General features: G+C 41.4%; 1 protein-coding gene across 2 annotated transcripts in view; it reads right to left on the bottom strand.

The window, feature by feature from the left end:
* The window catches only part of LOC118105857 (neurofibromin), a 158,340-nt gene extending 139,091 nt beyond the window's left edge, over window positions 1-19,249 (bottom strand). For both annotated transcript variants that reach the window (XM_035153829.2, XM_047339515.1), the window contains exon 1: window positions 18,977-19,249. In XM_035153829.2, coding sequence (XP_035009720.1) covers window positions 18,977-19,036 — 60 coding nt within the window. In that variant the 5' untranslated portion in view covers window positions 19,037-19,249. The remainder of the gene's footprint in view (window positions 1-18,976) is intronic.
* Between the last annotated feature and the right edge of the window lie 1,117 nt (window positions 19,250-20,366).

Raw genomic sequence — 20,366 nt, 5'->3', positions numbered from 1 at the left:
TTACATATGCCAGTTGTGTATTATAACAGACCCGACTAATTGATGACTAAATTAATTGCCAACTAATAAGGCAATAAGGAACAAACACATGTGCGTTTACTAAGGTAAACTATCTTGTTGCACTGTAAAGTAATGGTGTGCAACAACTCTGAAACACTAGTTTTTTTCCCCCATGCACAACCGATGAAAACTTAGCATAGGCTGAAAGTAGAAGCTAAAATTATTTGTGAGGGCTGCTCACGTTACTTAGGTAATATAGTTAGCTAGAACACTGTAAATTTGATTAAGCCTAGGAAACCAAAACGAATTGTAGCAATTTATCAATGGATCATACATTTTCTGAACCTCAATATTCTTATTGCAACAAGCACGGGCAAAGTAGACACCAATCAGAGGCTGAATAAAGCGATATACATTTTTATGACGTCACCACGAAGACGTATGTCTCAAAGAAAGTATGTTATAGTATTTTTAAAATAAAAAGATACAAAAAGCATTTTGACGAGAATGAAAAGCGCCGCAAAGCGTGTCGTAGATGGATGCCACGGTCGACAAGATTCCCCTTCTTGAGAGCGGGTGTTCATGCATAACTACTCTAAATTGGAACTGATCTGAAGTGACACAAATTTCTTATGGATTCAGCGCACTCTTCCTTGGGGATTAAAGTACCCGCTGGCTGTTGAAAATGAACTTGTGGATTGGTAGCTTGCCAGAGCTGCAAAGCGTCCTTGCTTCACTGACTAGGTGGCTAGCTTCTTCTTCTGTCGACACACTTATCAACCCCATCATCTACGTAAAAGGTTTATTTCGATGAAACGGATGGATGCTTCGCTGAAGCGACCTTGTCCTTGGGCAGCAATGTGCTTGAGGCCGTAGTTTCCACAGCCAGGTGATGAGGCTGCTCCGAATAAGTGCACTTTTCATCCTGTAGACCAGACCTGGGCATTGTACGGCCCCCGGGCCACATCCGGCCCTTTGGCTGTCCGTGACCGGCCCGCGTGAGGTCAATGGAATATTAGGAATCACATGTAAATAAGTGTATTCTGTGCATGATGTACAGAATACAACGACATTTCTTTTATTTTGAAGGCGCCTTTGAAAAAAAAAAATCATTTTTACCTCAAGTACGTCCTGAATGCACGCGCGCATATGATGTGTTGGCGAACGGAGTTTAGGAGAGATGTGAGTTAACTGTTAGTCCTCAAAAATGTCAGCTCACGTTAAAAAAAAAGAAAGATTGATACAGAATGTAGAGTTTTTAACGAGACATGGACTTCTAAGTATTTATTTCCTGAAGTCAAAGGGAAAGCCGTGTGCTTAGTTTGTGGAGAAAAGATCGTTTTTAAGGATTACAATTTGAATCGCCATTACGAGACAAAGCACGGAGAGAATTACAAAAACTTGACCGATGAAGAACGTGCACGGACATCGGAAGCTTTGCTAGCTAAGCTGCAGAAGCAACAAGGCTTTTTTACCAAGCTTTCCACATCCAGGGATGGAGCTGTCAAGACCAGCTTTGTGATATCCCACAAAATTGCAAAAAATAGTAAGCCATTCTTTGATGGGGAGTTTATCAAAGAGTGTTTGGTGGACTCTGCTGCACTAATATGCCCTGAGAAGAAAGAAGCATTTGAGAATTTGCCCCTCTCCAGACGAACCGTAACGAGAAGGATCGAGGACATCGCGGGAAATCTCGAGCTTCAGCTGCAAAAGAAAGTAGACGATTTTGACTTCTTCTCCTTGGCTCTGGATGAGAGCTATGATGGCCGCGACACAGCCCAGTTACTCACCTTGGACGTGGGATGACGAAAGACTTTGAGATTACGGAGGAGCTGGCAGCTCAATAAAAGGGACGATGAATGGGAGTGATTTGTTCATGGAGGTAACTGGACAAGCTGGGACTCAAATGGTGTTACAACCGATGGTTGTCCAAATCTGACAGGGAAAAATGTCGGACTTTTGAATGCGGATGCAAGATAAAGTGAGGGAAATTAACCCAGAGCTTAAATTGCTATTTTTGCATTGTATTATACATCAGGAGGTGTTGTGTAAGTCAGTGCTAAAAATTAATCATGTTACATGTAACTAAATTAGTTAACTTTATCAGGGCAAGAGCATTGAATCACAGACAGTTTGTTGCACTTTTGGAAGAGCATGAGACTGAACATGGTGACATAGGCTACCACACAGCTGTCAGATGGCTCAGTCTGGGCAAAGTGCTTAAAAGAGTATGGGACCTGAGAGCAGAGATTCAAGAGTTTTGTGAAAAGAAAGGCAAGGACATCCAAGAGCTCTCAGATGCAGACTGGATGTCAGATCTTGCATTTGCTGTTGATGTCACTGCACTAATGAATGAGCTAAATACCAAACTGCAAGGCAAGGGCCTATTTGCACATGAAATGTACAGCCTGGTGAAGGCTTTCATGAGAAAGTTGCAGTTTCTTTCAAGCCAGTTGGAGGGTAACATTCTCAACCACATGCCAACACTGAAAGAGGCCACACCATCAGTTGATCACCTCCGCAGGTACTCATCCATGTTAGGGGCACTGCATGGTGAGTTTTCAAGGCGATTTCAAGACTTCAAAACAGTTGAAAGTGAAATGCACATGATTTCTTCTCCCTTCACGTGCAGTGTGGATAATGCACCAAGTGATGTTCAGCTCGAACTCATTGACCTGCAGTCTGATACACTACTGGCAGAGCACTTTAAGTCAGTATCACTGCTGGAGTTTTATTCTTCTCTCAAAGAGGAGAACTTTCCATACATGAGGAGGCATGCTCAGAAGATGTTGGTTCTCTTTGAATCTACCTACATATGTGAACAAACATTTTCCGTGATGAAGTTTAACAAATCCAGATACAGATCCTCTCACTGATGATCACCTGTCAGCTGTCCTTCGCATATCCACCTCAGACATTCAACCTGACTTCAGTGCACTTGTTCGTGCCCAACCCAGACTAGATTTCTCTCACTGAACAAGAAAAAAAGAACAGAAAACCAGCAAATAGGGTGATTAGACTATATTCAAATAGTAATAGCACTTTGTATAAGGTAAATTTAAAGCTGATCTTTGAAATACTGCAAAAACATGCATATTTTGTTCACAACTGTTCTTGTAAATGTTGATTAAATAGTGATATAATGTTGGCGTTATTACTTTGCCTGCCTCACTTTTTCATTGCCTAATCATAACATTTACTCTTACCAGTAGAAGCTTATCAAATTAATTAGTAGAATTGATTCAGCCTATTGGTCTGGGCCTCCACAACTGTCCCTGTTTCTCATGTGGCCCCTTGGAAAAATTAATTGCCCACCCACAGTGTAGACCGATGGCTGGGATGGGATGTCTCCATTGGCCCACCAGAGAAGTCTCAAGTAGTCTTGGTGTTCTGCTCTTACGTGAAATTGATGGAACATGCGTTCGATATCACACATGGTTGCCACTGGCCCTTTACGAAACCGACAGAGGACACCTAGTAGGGTATTTGTCAGTTCTGGTCCTGTAAGCAAGTGATCATTCAATGACACACCTAGAAACTTTGCTGAACAATCTCGGACCTTTACTGGTTTCTGTGGGTTATACACCCCGTGGTGAGGGATATACCAGGCAGGGCGATTGTCGATTTCTTCTTCCGGAACCTTTTCAGCATCTTCATGAGCTATTGTCTCACTCATGAAAGCTATGTAATCCTTATGGTATTGCTTGTCCTTTTCAAACCTTAGTTTATTAGTTCGTTTATTTCAATAATTCAATTCAAAAAGTGAAACTCATATTATATAGATTCATTACATACAGAGTGAAATATTTCAAGTTTATTTCTTTTAATTTTGATGATTATGGCTTACAGCTAATGAAAACCCAAAATTCTGTATCTCAGAAATTTTGAATATTACATAAGACCAATAAAACAAAGGATTTTTAATACAGAAATGTAAGCCTACTGAAAAGTATGTGCATATATATGCACTCAATACTTGATCGGGGCTCCTTTTGCATGAATTACTGCATCAATGCGGCATGGCATGGAGGCGATCAGCCTGTGGCACTGCTGAGGTGTTATGGAAGCCCAGGTTGCTTTGATAGCAGCCTTCAGCTCGTCTGCATTGTTGGGTCTGGTGTCTCTCATCTTCCTCTTGACAATACTCCATAGATTCTCTATGGGGTTCAGGTCAGGCGAGTTTGCTGGCCAATCAAGCACAGTGATACCATGGTCATTAAACCAGGTATTGGTACTTTTGGCAGTGTGGGCAGGTGCCAAGTCCTGCTGGAAAATGAAATCAGCATCTCCATAAACCTTGTCAGCGGAAGGAAGCATGAAGTGCTCTAAAATGTCCTGGTAGACGGCTGCGTTGACTTTGGACTTGATAAAACACAGTGGACCAACACCAGCAGATGACATGGCTCCCCAAATCATCACTGACTGTGGAAACGTCACACTGGACTTCAAGCAACTTGGATTCTGTGCCTCTCCACTCTTCCTCCAGACTCTGGGACCTTGATTTCCAAATGAAATGCAAAATTTACTTTCATTTGAAAAGAGGACTTTGGACCACTGAGCAACAGTCCAGTCCTTTTTCTCCTTAGCCCAGGTAAGACGCTTCTGACGTTGTCTCTGGTTCAGGAGTGGCTTGACACGAGGAATGCGACAGTTGTAGCCCATGTCCTGGATACGTCTGTGTGTGTGGTGGCTCTTGATGCACTGACTCCAGCCTCAGTCCACTCCTTGTGAATCTCCCCCAAATTCTTGAATGGCCGTTGCTTCACAATCCTCTCAAGGCTGCGGTTATCCCTGTTGCTTGTGCACCTTTTTCTACCACACTTTTTCCTTCCACTCAACTTTCTATGAATATGCTTGGGTATAGCACTCTGTGAACAGCCAGCGTCTTTAGCAATGACCTTTTGTGGCTTACCCTCCTTTTGGAGGGTGTCAAAGGCTGTCAAGTCAGCAGTCTTCCCCATGATTGTGTAGCCTACTGAACCAGCCTTAGAGACCATTTAAAGACTCAGGAAACCTTTGCAGGTGGTTTGAGTTAATTAGCTGATTAGAGTGGGACATCGTGAGTCTACAATATTGAACTTTTTCACAATATTCTAATTTTCTGAGATACTGAATTTGGGGTTTTCATTAGCTGTAAGCCATAATCGTCAAAATTACAAGAAATAAACACTTCCACACAAATATTTCACTGTGTGTAATGAATCTATATAATATATGAGTTTCACTTTTTTAATTTAATTATCGAAATAAACCATCTTTTCCATGATATTCTAATTTATTGAGATGCACCTGTATATCCTGTGGTAGCTGAAAAAGTTCAACCTGTCAAAGCCGAAGATGGTGAACTTCTACACTGCCATCAATGAGTCCATCCTCACCTCATCCATCAACGTATGGTACGCTGCTGCTACAGCCAAGGACCAGGCCAGACTGCACTGCATAGACTGCAACCCACCCTCTCTATAGGACCTGTATGTCTCCAGGACTCTGAGACGTGCAGTTAAGATTGTCGCCGACCCCTCCCACCCTGGACATGGACTCTTTAAGCGACTTCCCTCTGGCAGGAGGGACCAAAACCTCACACCACAAAAACAGTTTCTTCCCGATTGCTGCCGGCCTCATCAATAATTTAACCGAACTTGTCTGAATTCCCTGCCTGTGACTTTCACACTTTAGGAATAACAATAACTCTACATTTTGCACAATCCCTCCCGCTTATATTATATTTTTTATTTGCCTATAGTATTTTCTATTTTAAATTTAATTTCCTATTTTTTTATATTTTCTCTATTTATAATTGCATTAACACACCACAGCAAATTCCATGAATGTGTTGACCTACTTGGTAATAAACCCGATTCTGTTTCATATTCTCGGGAGTCTAAACATGCTTGAAGAGTCATGAAACTTGGTCGACAAAATGGCTTGATAGCCACCTCTACAAAATTTCAATGGAGCAGCCTGGGCGGCATGTTTCAACAAAAGGTATGAAAATCGGTAGGTATATGTACCCTATCCAGACTTCCAAAAAAGTCTCTTGGACCCATATCCTAAACCTAACAGGAAGTGTGCCAATTTCAATGCATTGTACTTTAACACACCCCTCCTAGGCGATTTATTGGATCGGCTTCATATTTTGTCAGTGTAATCTTAACAACTTCAAGATGAAAAGTTGTACACTTCATGAGGTTTCATTTAACAGGGTGTCCGTGGCGTGACATCAAAATGTTATGTTTCGCCAGAACCAGCTTCAGTTTGGTGCAAAGACCCTTAAGAGTGTGATAAAGACATCTTAGGAATGTTGTGTGTTTTCATTGAATGCAGTGGCCGCCAACGTTGTTTACATTTTACAACTGATCACATTTTTTGGAGGTGTTGCTCAAAAAGCAACAAAACTCATCACCGACACATCTGAAATCACAAACATTTACTTCCAATATGGGTATTGCATATGGTCGTGGCAAAATGGCTCGAAAGCACCCCCCTACAAAATTTAAATGAAGTAGCCCCGGCTGCATGTTTCACCGACATATATGAAAATTGGTAGGTTTTGTATAATGGCCAGACAAGCAAAAAAGTATGTCGAACTCATAACCTAAATTAAACAGGAAGTTGCGGATGTTGATTATAACTTGGTCAGTGAAAACATACAACCTCGACAATGAAAAGTTGCACTAACCATAAGTTTTCCTTCAACAGCATGCCCGTGGCCATATCGCCATGAAACAGGAAGTCACATTTTTTTACTATGCATTGTCGAATCTGACCAAGACTTTTGTATGTTTGATGACCTGGCGTTACCACCATAATCATAGCACCACCTACTAGCAACGAGATGGACGACTCAACAGGATGTGACATTTAACTCCTTCATGCACTGTGCAAACGCATAATGCAATACCAAGCTGTGTCAACCAACCTCCAGCAACTACGTCGCAGCACACCACAATGTGCAGACTGTGAGGGCCCGACCATCGCAGCTTGCAGCTTTAATTATCATTATTACCTAAACTAGCGCTGTTATCATTGATAACATCATTACACCTAAAAATATAACTCTTAATTTTTCATTATAACAACCAGTCTGACAGAACTTAAATATGACTATATGATATATTCTTTTCTTAAATTTGTAAAATCTAATAATTGCCCACATTCATTCATCCAATCCAGACTTCGCACTCCTGACTCCCCTCACTCTGAGACACACACATACGATCCCAAAGGGGTGATTTTGAATTTTTCCTTGCAACAAGCTGTTACATTTATTTGTCCAAATGTGGACCCACACAAACACGCACACACACCTGCACCAATTTATCGTCAATGGAGGGTTGTTTCAGCATATCACCCAACCCTAGTGCTTGCTCGAGCTAGGGCTGCATGATATTAGGAAAACATGCAATATGCGATAACGTTGTTGAATATTGCGATGACGATATGACTTGCGCTAAATAAACAAATGCTTAAATATACAGTGTTAAAGTCTTTCTGCTTTGTTTCACTGCTAACATAGACCTCATACAGTAAGTGGTCTATGCAGACACAAAAAAAAAGGAAATGCATTACTTCCATTCCAACAACAGGCTTTTATTAAAGAAGTTCCTCTCTTTTCATACACGTTTGGACCGTAAACAGTTATTTTTTCATAAATTTGACCATCTCTCAATAATTTACTGCTCCTCTGTGTCTTCATCATTTGTGCTCCAAACCAAGAGTGCCCACACCATTTCCTCCGGCTCTCCATTCCTTGATTTAGTTTACAAATTCTGTTTACCCAGTCTGAGTTTACACATGTGTCTGATCACACTGTTGTAGCAAGTCAACAATGCCAGCTGAGTCTGAGACCGAAAATGTTAATGGAAACTCAAGCAACAGTATTACCGAAGACACCCCAACGGACGATGAGGACATTGTTGAAAAGAAGTGTCCAAGTAATTTGGTAGTGTACAGATATTTTGGCTATTTAAAGTCCGACAAGAAGTAGAGAGTAGCGTGCACTGCAAATTGTGTCGAAAGCATGTTCCCACAAAGACAGGTAATACCACTAATCTTTCTTACCATCGGAAGCATAAATTACAGAAATAAATGTTATGAATTTATATAGCGATTTGGGATTCAGTATCTTGCCAAAGGACCTTTCGGCATGCAGAAGATGGGGTTAGACTGGGATCGAACCGCTGACCTTCTGGTTGGAGGACGACTGCTCTACCCCCTTAGCAAATCACAGTGATTGATCATGATTTTGATAAGCTTTTTTCCCATATCGCCCAACCCTGATGTCAACTCACACCAGATGCAACTACTTCTGACTGCACAAATCCTACTCCATAAATGAAAAATACAAATGTTTCTTGTTTTGCCTCTCAACACAAAGTGGCTGCCAGATTGCCCTTTCAATTGCAAAAAGATTTAAAGGGGACATAGCATGCAAATTCCACTTTGTTAGTGCTTCTACACATTAATGTGGGTATCTGGCTCATGTCTACCAACCCAAAAACTCTGGGGAAAAAACACTTGCGCGTTTTGTTATGGTTCCTCTAAGTCAGAAACGTCATGCTTGAGTGACTCGAATGAGCTTCCTGGGTTTTGTGTCGTAACAATGCACTGGAAGTCTCCCTACATGGCCTTGGCCCACCCCCCACCTCATCCCCCCCGCCCCCCCACACTCGTTACGCCGGGTTTACACCGGACGCTGCAAGGCAGCGCAGCGCCGTTCCCAAGCGCGCAGCCGCCTGGCTGTTCACACAGGACTCGCATTTCTCCGCGCTGGTCAGCCCGCGATTCACTCACATGTGGCATTTGTCTGGATCGTTGGGACTGGGAGGCTGCAGCAGTTGCTCGGGCGCGACCGCTCGCTCTCCCATGCATGAGCTGGAATTTGTGTCAACGCCACACAGCCAGCAGTGTGGAAGACTTCCGCAGTGTTCAGCACTACTGTAACACTGGCACAAACACACAGAGCCCCCCCACTCGTTACGCCGGGTTTACACCGGACGCGGAAGCGCCGCTGCGAGGCAGCGCAGCGCCGTTCTCAAGCGCGCAGCCGCCTGGCTGTTCACACGGGACGCGCATTTCTCCGCGCTGGTCAGCCCCATAGACTGTATATATAAGGTCAGCCCGCGATTCTGCTTTCTCCGCTTGTTGTTGTACCCGTTGAATGTCGGGGTTCGGGGGTAAATGATGGTCTTCATAGCCCCCACCCCTCTCTGTCTGTCTGCTTGTGTGCTTGTAGTGGATGGGCAGAGGGGGACATTTAATTATGTGATTGGGAAAATTAAAACTCCAGGACAACAGAAGGGGAATACAAAGTATGGGATGCATATTTGATAATTTATATCATATAAAATATGTAATTTATATCGTTTAAAATCATGGGGGGAGAGGGGGGAGGGGGGAGCTGGCTCATTAGCATTTAAAGGAACAGGCACTCAAAACAGGTCACTCTGTGGAGGGCTGTTTTAGACAGGGTAAAAAGGGTGCTGTTTTAAATGATCCTTGTGGTATTTTGACCAAAGTATGTTACAGACATTTCATTAAGACCCCAAGGAACCATATCAACTTGTGGTAAAATGGGCATACAATGTCCCCTTTAATTTTGATGATGCAAACCATTTAGACTTAGTTACCATGTATTGTGAAAGTGACGGACATGTTAAGTTATACAGCTTGAATATTTTTATCACAGTTTATCAAACTAGGGCAGCAAGACTTTTGAAAAAATTAGAATCACTATTATTATACTATTATACTTGCTCAGAACTGAGATCACGCTTTTTTTCCTATGACTTTTGTCTCAATATTGTCGTTTATTGCACTCATTGGCCTGCAAAAAGAAACTATCAATAATATGATTGTGCCTGATATGTTTTGTCAGGTGGCAGGCATTTTCTTTGTTTTTTTGGCCAACAGCTTTGTTATATATTGCACGTTTGCATGTTTAAGGTGATAAATTTGTGGTGTAACCGTGAGATGCTGCTACTATACCAAAAAACTTGTAATGTACATGGTTTTTACTTTGTCTTGTCTAAATCAAAAATCTAAATCCACACCACTGAATGGTAACCTTGATCTGATATCTAGTATTCAGCGTTATGTACAGGTCTGACTTCACCCAAATGTGTCCTTAATCCAATCACTAAATCACTTGACCTGATCACTCAGACAACATTTGGAGGTGGTCTGGGACCAATGCCGGAGCGTCCATACAGGCGAACAAGGTGATTGCACTTTGGCAAGAGCGGAAATGTGAATTGCGGAACGTGTCAATCAAGCTGCACCTGCAGCTACCTCTTTCACAGCCCCGAGCCCAAGAGGCAGTGGTCGATTCAATTTAACTTTATTTAACTGTATTTAAGACTCATACGTAGGTCCAGAGATTGTCTTTGAGAAAAAAATAGAGTAGGGCTGGGCGATATGGAAAAAAATCTTATCACGATATTTTTTTTCACATCAGTCGATATATTTTGCAAAATATCTAGAAAATAACTTTTTTGCACATTTGTGTTTATGTACAATGTTCTTATGTACAAATGTTTTTTCTTATGCACAAAACAGATCTTTACTTGCTCCTACAATCATCCTGTGCCTTTCATCACCACTACAGCGAAAAGGGGGATATAATGTACATATTGACATGCATGCTGCTGTAACAACTGAATGTTCCTGCTGTGTGGAATCATAAAGTTTTATTTTATCTTGTTTTAAATCAGCTCCACTGCACTGTGGCGGATTACTCCGCTGGTCAACAAGTGACTCTGCTCCTCTGATGTTTTCTAATCACTCACATAGAACTGATCTTTATAAAAACTGATGAATTCATGTTCCTGTATAAACGGGGTGTCGCTTCTTCTGCAACAGTGAAGTGAAAACGCTGGGTTGCATCGTAATATGCGGGAAGAACTTCTGTCTGCAGGAGTGTGTGTGTGTGTGTGTGTGTGTGTGTGTGTGTGTGTGTGTGTGTGTGTGTGTGTGTGTGTGTACCCCCGCTTGTCTGTCCCTCTTCACACCAACTGATAATCACATGTATTTAGTTATTAATCGATGATGTCCGATTATGTCTCTGGATCGTTCCGGTCACTTTAACCTTGATGTCCTGACTATGCGCGCCACATTACGTTACATGTTGTGTAGCAGGTTTAAACGTGTGTCTCATAAACTCTAGAGCGAATCAAACGAACACAAAATAAACATCAGTCCTGTATGTGTCCTAATAACTTGTGATCAGTGATGGTGTTTATTGGTAAAGTGTAAAGTGAGCACAGGTCAGAGGGGGAGTGAGGAGGAAACAGACTCCCACAGAGACTCTGAAAATAGGACGACTGGACCTTTCATGAGCGTCTGTCCTGAAGCAGCGGAGTTATAATTATTGAGCGGTGGAGTACCAATGAAACAATGAACGTAGCTGAAAATTAAATATTGAATGAACAATATGTTCAGTCTCTGCATCGATGCAGAGTCATTCACCTCTATCATTATCATTGGCTGTTCGTGTTGTCTGTCAAAACATGGATGGAATGAGTTCTATCGGCGTTATATCGACATGTCTTAAATTTCTATCGAGGAAAAGTTATATCGCGGTGATTATCGCTTCCGTTTTATCACCCAGCCCTTTCATATTGAAATCATCTACCAGCCACCAAGCTGTCAAACCAAGCATACTCACTGGACTGACGTCTGAGGTCCATATGTCCGTGGTAAAACTTACGTCGGCATCTATCAGACTATGAATGTGTGCGGCGACCACATCATACAGGGCAGGCAGGGACACATCTGAAAAGCAGCAGCGACTTGGCATTGTAGCAGGGCTCGAAATGTGCAATTAGCTGCCGAAACCTTAGTCTTCTACCACGGAAAATGGCTGGTCATCAAGAGCGATAAATTCCGTGATTCTGTCATTAATTGCTTTAGCCTGTGTACCGTCTCTTCCTTCAGTTCTCAAATGCCTGCTGGATAGGTACTGCTGGCACTCGCTTTGGCCTTTTTTTCCCCCCTCACCAACGCTGGCTGCAAGCGCCTAGTTTTCTCGCCATACATCATCGTCGCGATGACAGACTCTAAGGTGACTTTTGAGATTGGTAGTGTTTAAATTTGCAAATGTTTTTCCCCCTCTCGGGACCTTTGCAAATTTGTTGCAAATTGCAATCCTGCAGTCGCTCTCAGACAACGTGAAAAACGTCCACACCAGCGATGCAGTTTTCAGTTCTGACATAAACACATCACGGTGGTATGGACACGCACGGATGTATGATGTCATGAGCGCCACCAGGTGCACTGCGTTTATCGGATGTTTTTTTGGCTATAATGTCTGATTTCAATAAATAAATAATAATATAAAATTCCCATTATCGAGCTGATAATATATCGGGCCAATATATATATTGTGCATCCCTAAGAGCAAGCATTCCAAAAACAGAGGGGTTCGTTGTATTGATCCCGGGCTGTGTTGTGCATGAACGCTTTCAATGAGCCCTTGATATTTTTTGTGAATGCTGAACTGAACGAATCAGTTTACAATTGATTAATATTTCCAGTGTCCTGCCTCTACACTCCTGCTTTCCCTTTAACTAATAAACACTCATCAGAAGTTATTCGAGACTGATCATTCAGAGGTTTACTTATCGTTTGTTTGATTCGTTTCAGAGTTTATGAGGCTGCATTTAAACATCATGAAAAATGGCCGCCAACATTTTAGAGCTTAGTACAAAACGAGACGTGACACACAGTCAGGACACAGTGTTAAAGTGACCAGAGGATCCAGATTCATGATCCGACACCATTGATTAATAACTGAATACATGATCTTAAGTTTGTCATCTAAATCATCCCAATAAAAAACGGAACAAATGATAGTGAGCTAATTCATTTTTGGAACTGTGAATACAGTTCAACATTTTTAAAAATGAACTATGAACGTGAACTAGTTCATTTTAGGTGTGTACTGGCACAACACTGAACATAATGATTATTTATGTTTTCAGCTACATTCATTGTTTTACCGGGTTTCCACCGTTAAATAATTATAACCACCGCAGCTTCAGGACAGACGCCCATTAAAAACCCGGTCATCTGATTCCTCCTCACTCCCCCTCTGACCTGCGCTCACTTTACACTTTAACCATAAACACCATCCCTGATTTAAGTAATTAGCACACGTACAGGACTGACGTTTACTTTATTTGTTTAATTTTCTCTAGAGTTTATGAGACACATTTTTAAACCTGCTAAACAACACGAGACGTGATGCGTATAGACAGGGTTAAAGTGACCGGAACGATCCAGAGACATGATCCGACATCATCGATGAATAATTATTTTAGAATATAGGACTAGATGGTGAATAATCCCATATGAATATCAGTTTGTGTGTGAAGTGGGACAGAGACAAGCACACATGCACCCACGCACGCAATGTTATAAGTAAAGTGCAGTGGCACAGGATGATTGTACAAGCATAAGAAAAAACATTTGTACATAAGAACATTGTACATAAACACAAATGTGCAATTTGTTTTCTGGTTATTTATTTTATTTAGCGTTATATATCGATATCAACTGATAGCTCAATATTATACAATGTTAACCATATCGCACAAATACCTGTTTGATATGATTTGTTTATATATTTTAAACTTTTTTTTTTTCAACATAAAATATGTGTATGGGAAAAAAAGTAAGAATAAAAACGACAATAAATAATAAACAGACTTTCAATGAGAAAGATAAATTAACAAATGATGTCTTAAAAGGATTAGGGAGAAGCAACAATGCCTGTCCAGCCCTACCCCTAATCTATATCAAAACATCAATAATTCAATTCATTATATAAATACACCCTACTCCCCATTGATCCTCCCCCCATTAAACCATTGTTCTTTATATAACAACTAGACTGCCCCTTAAAGAGTGTGAAAAATAAGAAGTCAATAACAGTATCACTCTTAATGTGCTTTACATTAATCTTCCTCATTACTGTACCTCGCAAAAACAATTTCTTTGTCCATAATAAGTGTGTGATATTTTTACTGTGTTTGATTTCATCACCCAGTGCATTACACAAAATCACTCCACAAATTAATTCGCACATGCTTTTAAGTTACAACCCCCCTCTCTGTCCATAGACACGAGTTGTATGTTGCCAGGAAGTAAATTATTTCTTGCTTTGTATATGATTTGTGCTGTTTTGAATTCCACCAGATCCCTGAATGTGATAGTCACAAAATAGGTTGTTAGTGTGTTCCTGATGTCCAACGTTCCTCATGAAGCGTTTTTGCAGAAATCATATTGGTTGCAGGTTGCTTTTGTAGGTGTTTCCCCATACCGCTACACAATAATTCAATTGGTTATTTTAAAGAATAGGGATGTCTGGATTAACCGTTTTTACAATAGCCGCCGTTTTATACCATCACGGTAGAATTGTAAAAACTACAATATCCCACTATGGTGTCCTGCCTCTTGCGAGTCACATAATTTGTGTGTGCGCTGAAAAGTCCTGCGATTCACGCTCTATGTGTGCAAGCCACTGAAACGTTAGTTGAGAAGAGGGAACTGACGTAACAGCCTTATTTCCACCAACGCTGGACATCTCCATCGGAGCAGTTCACAGCGAGAGGAGAAATACTTGTTTACTTTCGGTTTCTGACCAGCAGCGACGCGCGCGCACACGCACACACACACACACACACACACACACACACACACACACCTAACGCTGTTGGTTTTAATGATGAATAATCTGGCTTCAGTTCACCAACTCACATCTGCATCGCCATTTTCCCCATCTCCAAAATGGACATACGCATGGGTCGGAGAGAGCGTACAAGTGCGCACATTCTCCCGTCAAGTTTGTTTTTATGGATCCCAACGTTTGCGTGAGAAGTAACGTACGGATCTTTCAGGCCCTGTTTTGTGCGTACGAAGTGGTTATAAATGAGGGCCCTGGTGAACTGAACTGAAGAAGCATCTTGGATGAGAGATGAAACGTTTCACTTAATCTCATGATGTAGCCTCTATAATGGGCTTTAGTTTGACGCACATTGTCTGCACTGACTCCGAGGACACACTGTGGTGGAAACGTTTACAATTACTAGTCAATAAAAACTAGAAATGTCCACACGTCCATGGTTTTGGTTCGCAATGCGCGAAGAAGTTACTGCAACACGTCTCCCTGTCCAATCCCACACGCTGCAACAGCAGCAGGTGCAGGCTGTGTGTCCAATCACAACCCTGGGACCACAAACAAGCATATTCTGAACCAAAAAACAGAAGTGAGTAGTAGCTTCAGAGCAATAAGTGCGGAGGTTGGAGAGGATCGTCTGTTTTACCTTTGCAAAAGTGCATTGTAAAGTCTGCATGTTTTTGCCGCTCAGGAGCAACGCCTTGTCTCTATAGTCAGGAGGATTGTTTATTCCCTACGCCGTTTCCCTGGAGCTGCCGGCCAGCATATGCCCAACTGTCTTGACCATCGACGGTAACGCGAGTGCCCGGTACATATTGTATATAGGAACGCTGTTATTGAAGCGACACGGACGCTTCACTTTCTATTTACTTTCATAAGTTGTTGGTAGGCCTGGGTGATATGGAAAAAAAATCTTACCGTGATAATTGATTTCTTATCAGTCGATATTGATATATATCACGATATAAATCAATTCAGCGCCACTGCACTGAGGCGCATAACTCTGCCAGGTCAACAAGTGACTCTGCTCTTCTGATGTTTTCTCATCACTCACACTTAGAACTGATCTTTATAAAAACCTGCTGAATTCATATTTATGTTCTTGGATAAACGGGGCGTCATTTGCATCAATGAAGTTAAAACACTGCGTCTGTCCTGGTTCTGATGCAGCGGTGGTTATAATTATTAAGCGGTGGTTATAATTATTCAGCGGTGTAAAACCACTGAAACAATAGACGTAGCGGAAAACATGAATCGATTATGTTCAGTCACTGCAGCGATGCAGAGTCTGCATAGTGACTCGGAACTCAGACTCAGAAATGTCCACACCTCTATGCAGGTGCCAAAACACTAGCACGTGTGCTGCTTCCGGCTGCTTCTCCTACACTCTGTGCTGTGTGTGTCAACCTAACCTGATGTGGCTAGAACTCTATTCCAGCCACATGGTTTGGCGTGGCATTGTTCTCATTCTCATAGGCTGTTCGTGTTGTCTATCAAAACATGGATAGAATGAGCTCTATCGACCATGTCTTATATTTCTATCGAGGAAATGTTATTTCGAGATAATTATCTTTATCGTTTTTTTCGCCCAGCCCCAGTTGTTGTTATATGAAATCCACGGTAAAAACCTGTCACAGATTATTTTTGTTTTTCATTGTTTGAATTGGATTGAACTGAACTGTGTTGGCCTTCTGTGGGAGACGGAAACAGTCTTTGTAAATATACGGATGAACTCTGGACGTTGAGACTATTGGAGACACACGCAATAAAACCCAGTCATTCACGTTTTAGAGAATGAAACAAATATTTTTACACATTAATGCTGTATGATGCCTATTTCCCCCACCCACACCTATCCGCTATTAATCAGAAATGTCACAATGGATCTAAAGTATTTTTACACTTCTAAGTGCCCATATGTTGACTTGTTTGTGTATCAACACTGACCACAATATGATTTTTATCTTTTGTAATGGGTAAAATCTTTCTTCATTGCAGATCAGTGTGGAGCTCATTATTCATTCAGCCCCTCCTGACACTTGCTCTTTCTCTCTCTCTTCTGCTTGCGCGGACACACACAAACTGACACAGACACAAGCATTGTCATCAGACACTTCTGTAAACTCAGAATGGGATGGAACAGTATTGTTTGGTCTTTGCGATACCAAATGACCCGTGTTTATTTTCTTGTAGAGGAGGGAAGTGAGATCCGATCACAAGTGGACAAGGAGACACATTCAAGACAGATTTTCATACCGAGTCTCAAAAGGGCAACATTTTTTCCCTCATACAAGCACAGTGAGGTTGGTTATCTGGTTCTAACCTCCTTCAACTGTGTTTCATTCTGGATTCATTTGGTTGTGGTTTTGTGTCCCAAAACTTTTCTCTCACTTAATCTATTTCACTGTCAGTTCTGTGCTACTCTACATCACTGCATTGTCATTGGTATGAAGTAGGAACTCTAGTTTCATTACAGCTAAAGTCCCTAAAATGCAGACTAATCCCTGTCAGTTAGAAATGAGGTCGCATGTGGGTGTGAATCGAGGTCATGATTTTATGACGATTAATCGTGCAGCCCTACTTCAAATCCTGCCAATATATCATAATTACAATAGCAACCAGTAAGTGTGAACTGTATAACAATGAAATGAAGATCATTGGGAATGTCAACTGGAACTTCAAGCTCTTTGAAAATGTAAAGATATAGCTTCTCTGTTGATGTTTCACCTTTCATATTCAACTACCTGAAAGTGATAATTGAGACTTCAGCTTGCAGGATAAACTTTAACCCTTACTACTGATGTTTCTTTATGTCTGTAACTCAAATCTATAAACATACAGGGATGTATTATAAGAATACAGACACCTGTACTACTAAAATATCCCCAAAAAAATTTGAAACATAACGGCTATAAATGGTAAACGCTTTGCGGTTGTTCTGTGTTTCTTTGGGGGGGACTTAAGCCTGGTGCACAGTAGAGGATTTTCAACTCTTGACCAATTTTTAAAATGTGGTAGTCCACAGACATAATGGCAGATTTAACCAATCTTTAATTCTTATAATCGTCAGAACACACACACTAGATGCTTTGGCCAGAACGTAAGACCACACACTTTCCGTTTGTCGGAAACGATTTCAAAGTGGCGATTCCAGAGACTTGGAATCTCACTGAAACTCGCAAGATTCTTCTTCTGTTTTTTATGGCGGTTGGCAAACAACTTTTGGGTGCATTACTGCCACCTTCTGAACTGGAGAGTGGAAAACTTGCGTGATTGAAAGTGACTTCAAAAGAAAAACATAGATGGTGGAGGCCCAACATCATGTGTTTCAGCAGGAAACAAAGAACAAAAACTGGATGAAATCATGTCTGAGAGGGCTTATACATTTTGCAGCGCTAGCTGGAGGTGAGTTGGTAATGTATTGGTATCTTTAGTCGCAGCTGCACCAGTTCGCAACATCAGGTTGGTGATGCTTCCTTGTCAGCTCGCTCTTATTGGCTTTTGCAGGTTTCTGTCGCAGCCATTTCTCGTAAATATCAAACATGATTGATATTTGTGTTTCAAGATCAGACTCGATCGGTAGAATTAAGACCAATTTGTAAACCCTTCATACTATGGGATTATTTTGGCAAATAATCGGCAACAACTGACCTCCAGTTGGAAACACCCTCATGATTGTCGGAGGGGCACATCGGGTCTATAATCGGGCCAATTGTCCTCTAGTGTGCAGAAGCCTTTAAGTATTTTCGCTAAGCTCTGGGCTATCAATAAAAAAAAGCAAACAGTGACTTCAAACAGGGGATCTGGACTGGGGGCCGACCCCCCTGATCTCTTGGTTGCCCGGTTCAGTGATGCTGCACGGTGCTAACTCAGTCACATCTTATTTGTTTACATTAGACAGCTAGGCCTGTTAATATTAGCTCTCGTGCTATCGTAAAAAGCCATTGGCTGTGAAGTAGAACAAATTCACAGACGTTTGTGTGCTGCCATAATGAAGCATCATTGTGTATTATTTATCAGCTGACGGCTCGCTCCGTCATTAGCAAGGGACAAATATGGGACAGATGTGGGATAAATGTGCTATAAGACGGTGGAGAATGTGGTAGCTACAGAGAGATCCTCGCCGTCGTTATGTAGCTGAGACAAATACAGACACATCACTTCAGAGCATAAGCTAAATCGCTCCTTAAACCACTTAGTTAAATGGACCTTGTCTGCGCCGATGCACCGTCAACCCGACTGCTAGGCCCGTGGGACTGCCGCGGATTGCTACACCCATACCCGAGCAGCCCATCTTACCTGCTCATCGAATCTGGTGATCACGGCCTGGACCCACTCCACGGGTTTGTGAGCCGCCATGACCGGGCGGAGGGAAACTGCAGCGGCGTGCTGACTGATCCAAGGGGCGAGGCCGGAGCGGACACGCTTCTTTCTACAAGAAAATCGTCCCTGAACTGACCGGAGAGCAGGACGGGGAATAAGATTTATCCCTTTCTGTAGGATTCACCATGCCACCGCCATGACACACCACCGGAAGTCTTCTTCACACAGACTGGTAGGCTGTGTTAGAGATCGTGGTCAAGCTAACTGTAGTGACAAACACAACTTCCTGCTGCATTCAAAATATTCACTGTTATTGGCCAAATGTGTCTCCAAGCTATTATTACATAGTAAACACGTAAGGTCTGGTCTGCACCTCTTGTTTTCCTCTAGTTCTAATAGTTTAAAGCATCAAATTACACATCTGGACTCAGTAATATTCTTACATAGTGTATGTGATTATATGCTCTGCTCAACTACCTGCAACACACCTATTCTTGTGACCTTATTTTGTTTTATTTTGAAATAGGTTCATCTTTACATCCGCTACTTATGTAGATAACTCGTGGTACTTGTCAGCGTCTTTCTATGGCATGCAAATATGATCAGACTTATCATAGTGTTGTATTGTTTTCATTTAAAAGTCAGAGTCCTGCAGACTTTTCTCAAGCAATAATACTCAGTCTTTAAAGTATAGGATATTAAGGACATGAGAGGTAATATGAATGACACAATGTAGCACCAAGCACAGAACACTGTATCGCAAAAGTTATCTGAAGGTGAAGGCTGGAAAATCAGCTAATTTGCTAATTAAATACAATTCTCACATTGACATGCGCTGAGTAATTTCAATGACAAGGCAGCAAACACACCTTGTTCAGATAAGTGCTATACAAATAAAGTTATTATTATTATTATTATTATTATTAAAAACATACATTATCTAATGGCACTTAACATCATAAGGTCAAGACCATACAATATTATTGTGAGAAACCCAACAGTTCCCACAATGAGAAGACACACATTTTTTTTTTTGTTTAAAGTGTGCAATAGCTACGATCAATAGGTAAACAGGTTACAAGTTTACAAGTACATTGACTCATTCATATCCTCCATGCACCCAGGTAGACAAGACAGCCCAATGAAGGAAAGGGAAAAAACGTTATTGATAATAATAATAAATAAACAAACTATAAAAAATATATAAAGAGCAACATAAATATAAAAAACTGCAAATTGCAATAATGAGTCTATAGTTTATGGTGTCCATTTTCAATAGGAGCTCAGGCTCAAAAAGGCTCCATGTCGGTTTTTCATCAACTCTAAAAGTTTTCCAAGTAAGAAAATAATGGTGACCAAAGGTCTT

Source organism: Hippoglossus stenolepis, chromosome 4 (genome assembly GCF_022539355.2).
Source record: "Hippoglossus stenolepis isolate QCI-W04-F060 chromosome 4, HSTE1.2, whole genome shotgun sequence".
NCBI lineage: Eukaryota > Metazoa > Chordata > Actinopteri > Pleuronectiformes > Pleuronectidae > Hippoglossus > Hippoglossus stenolepis.
This window is presented reverse-complemented; position numbering and strand designations above follow the sequence as displayed.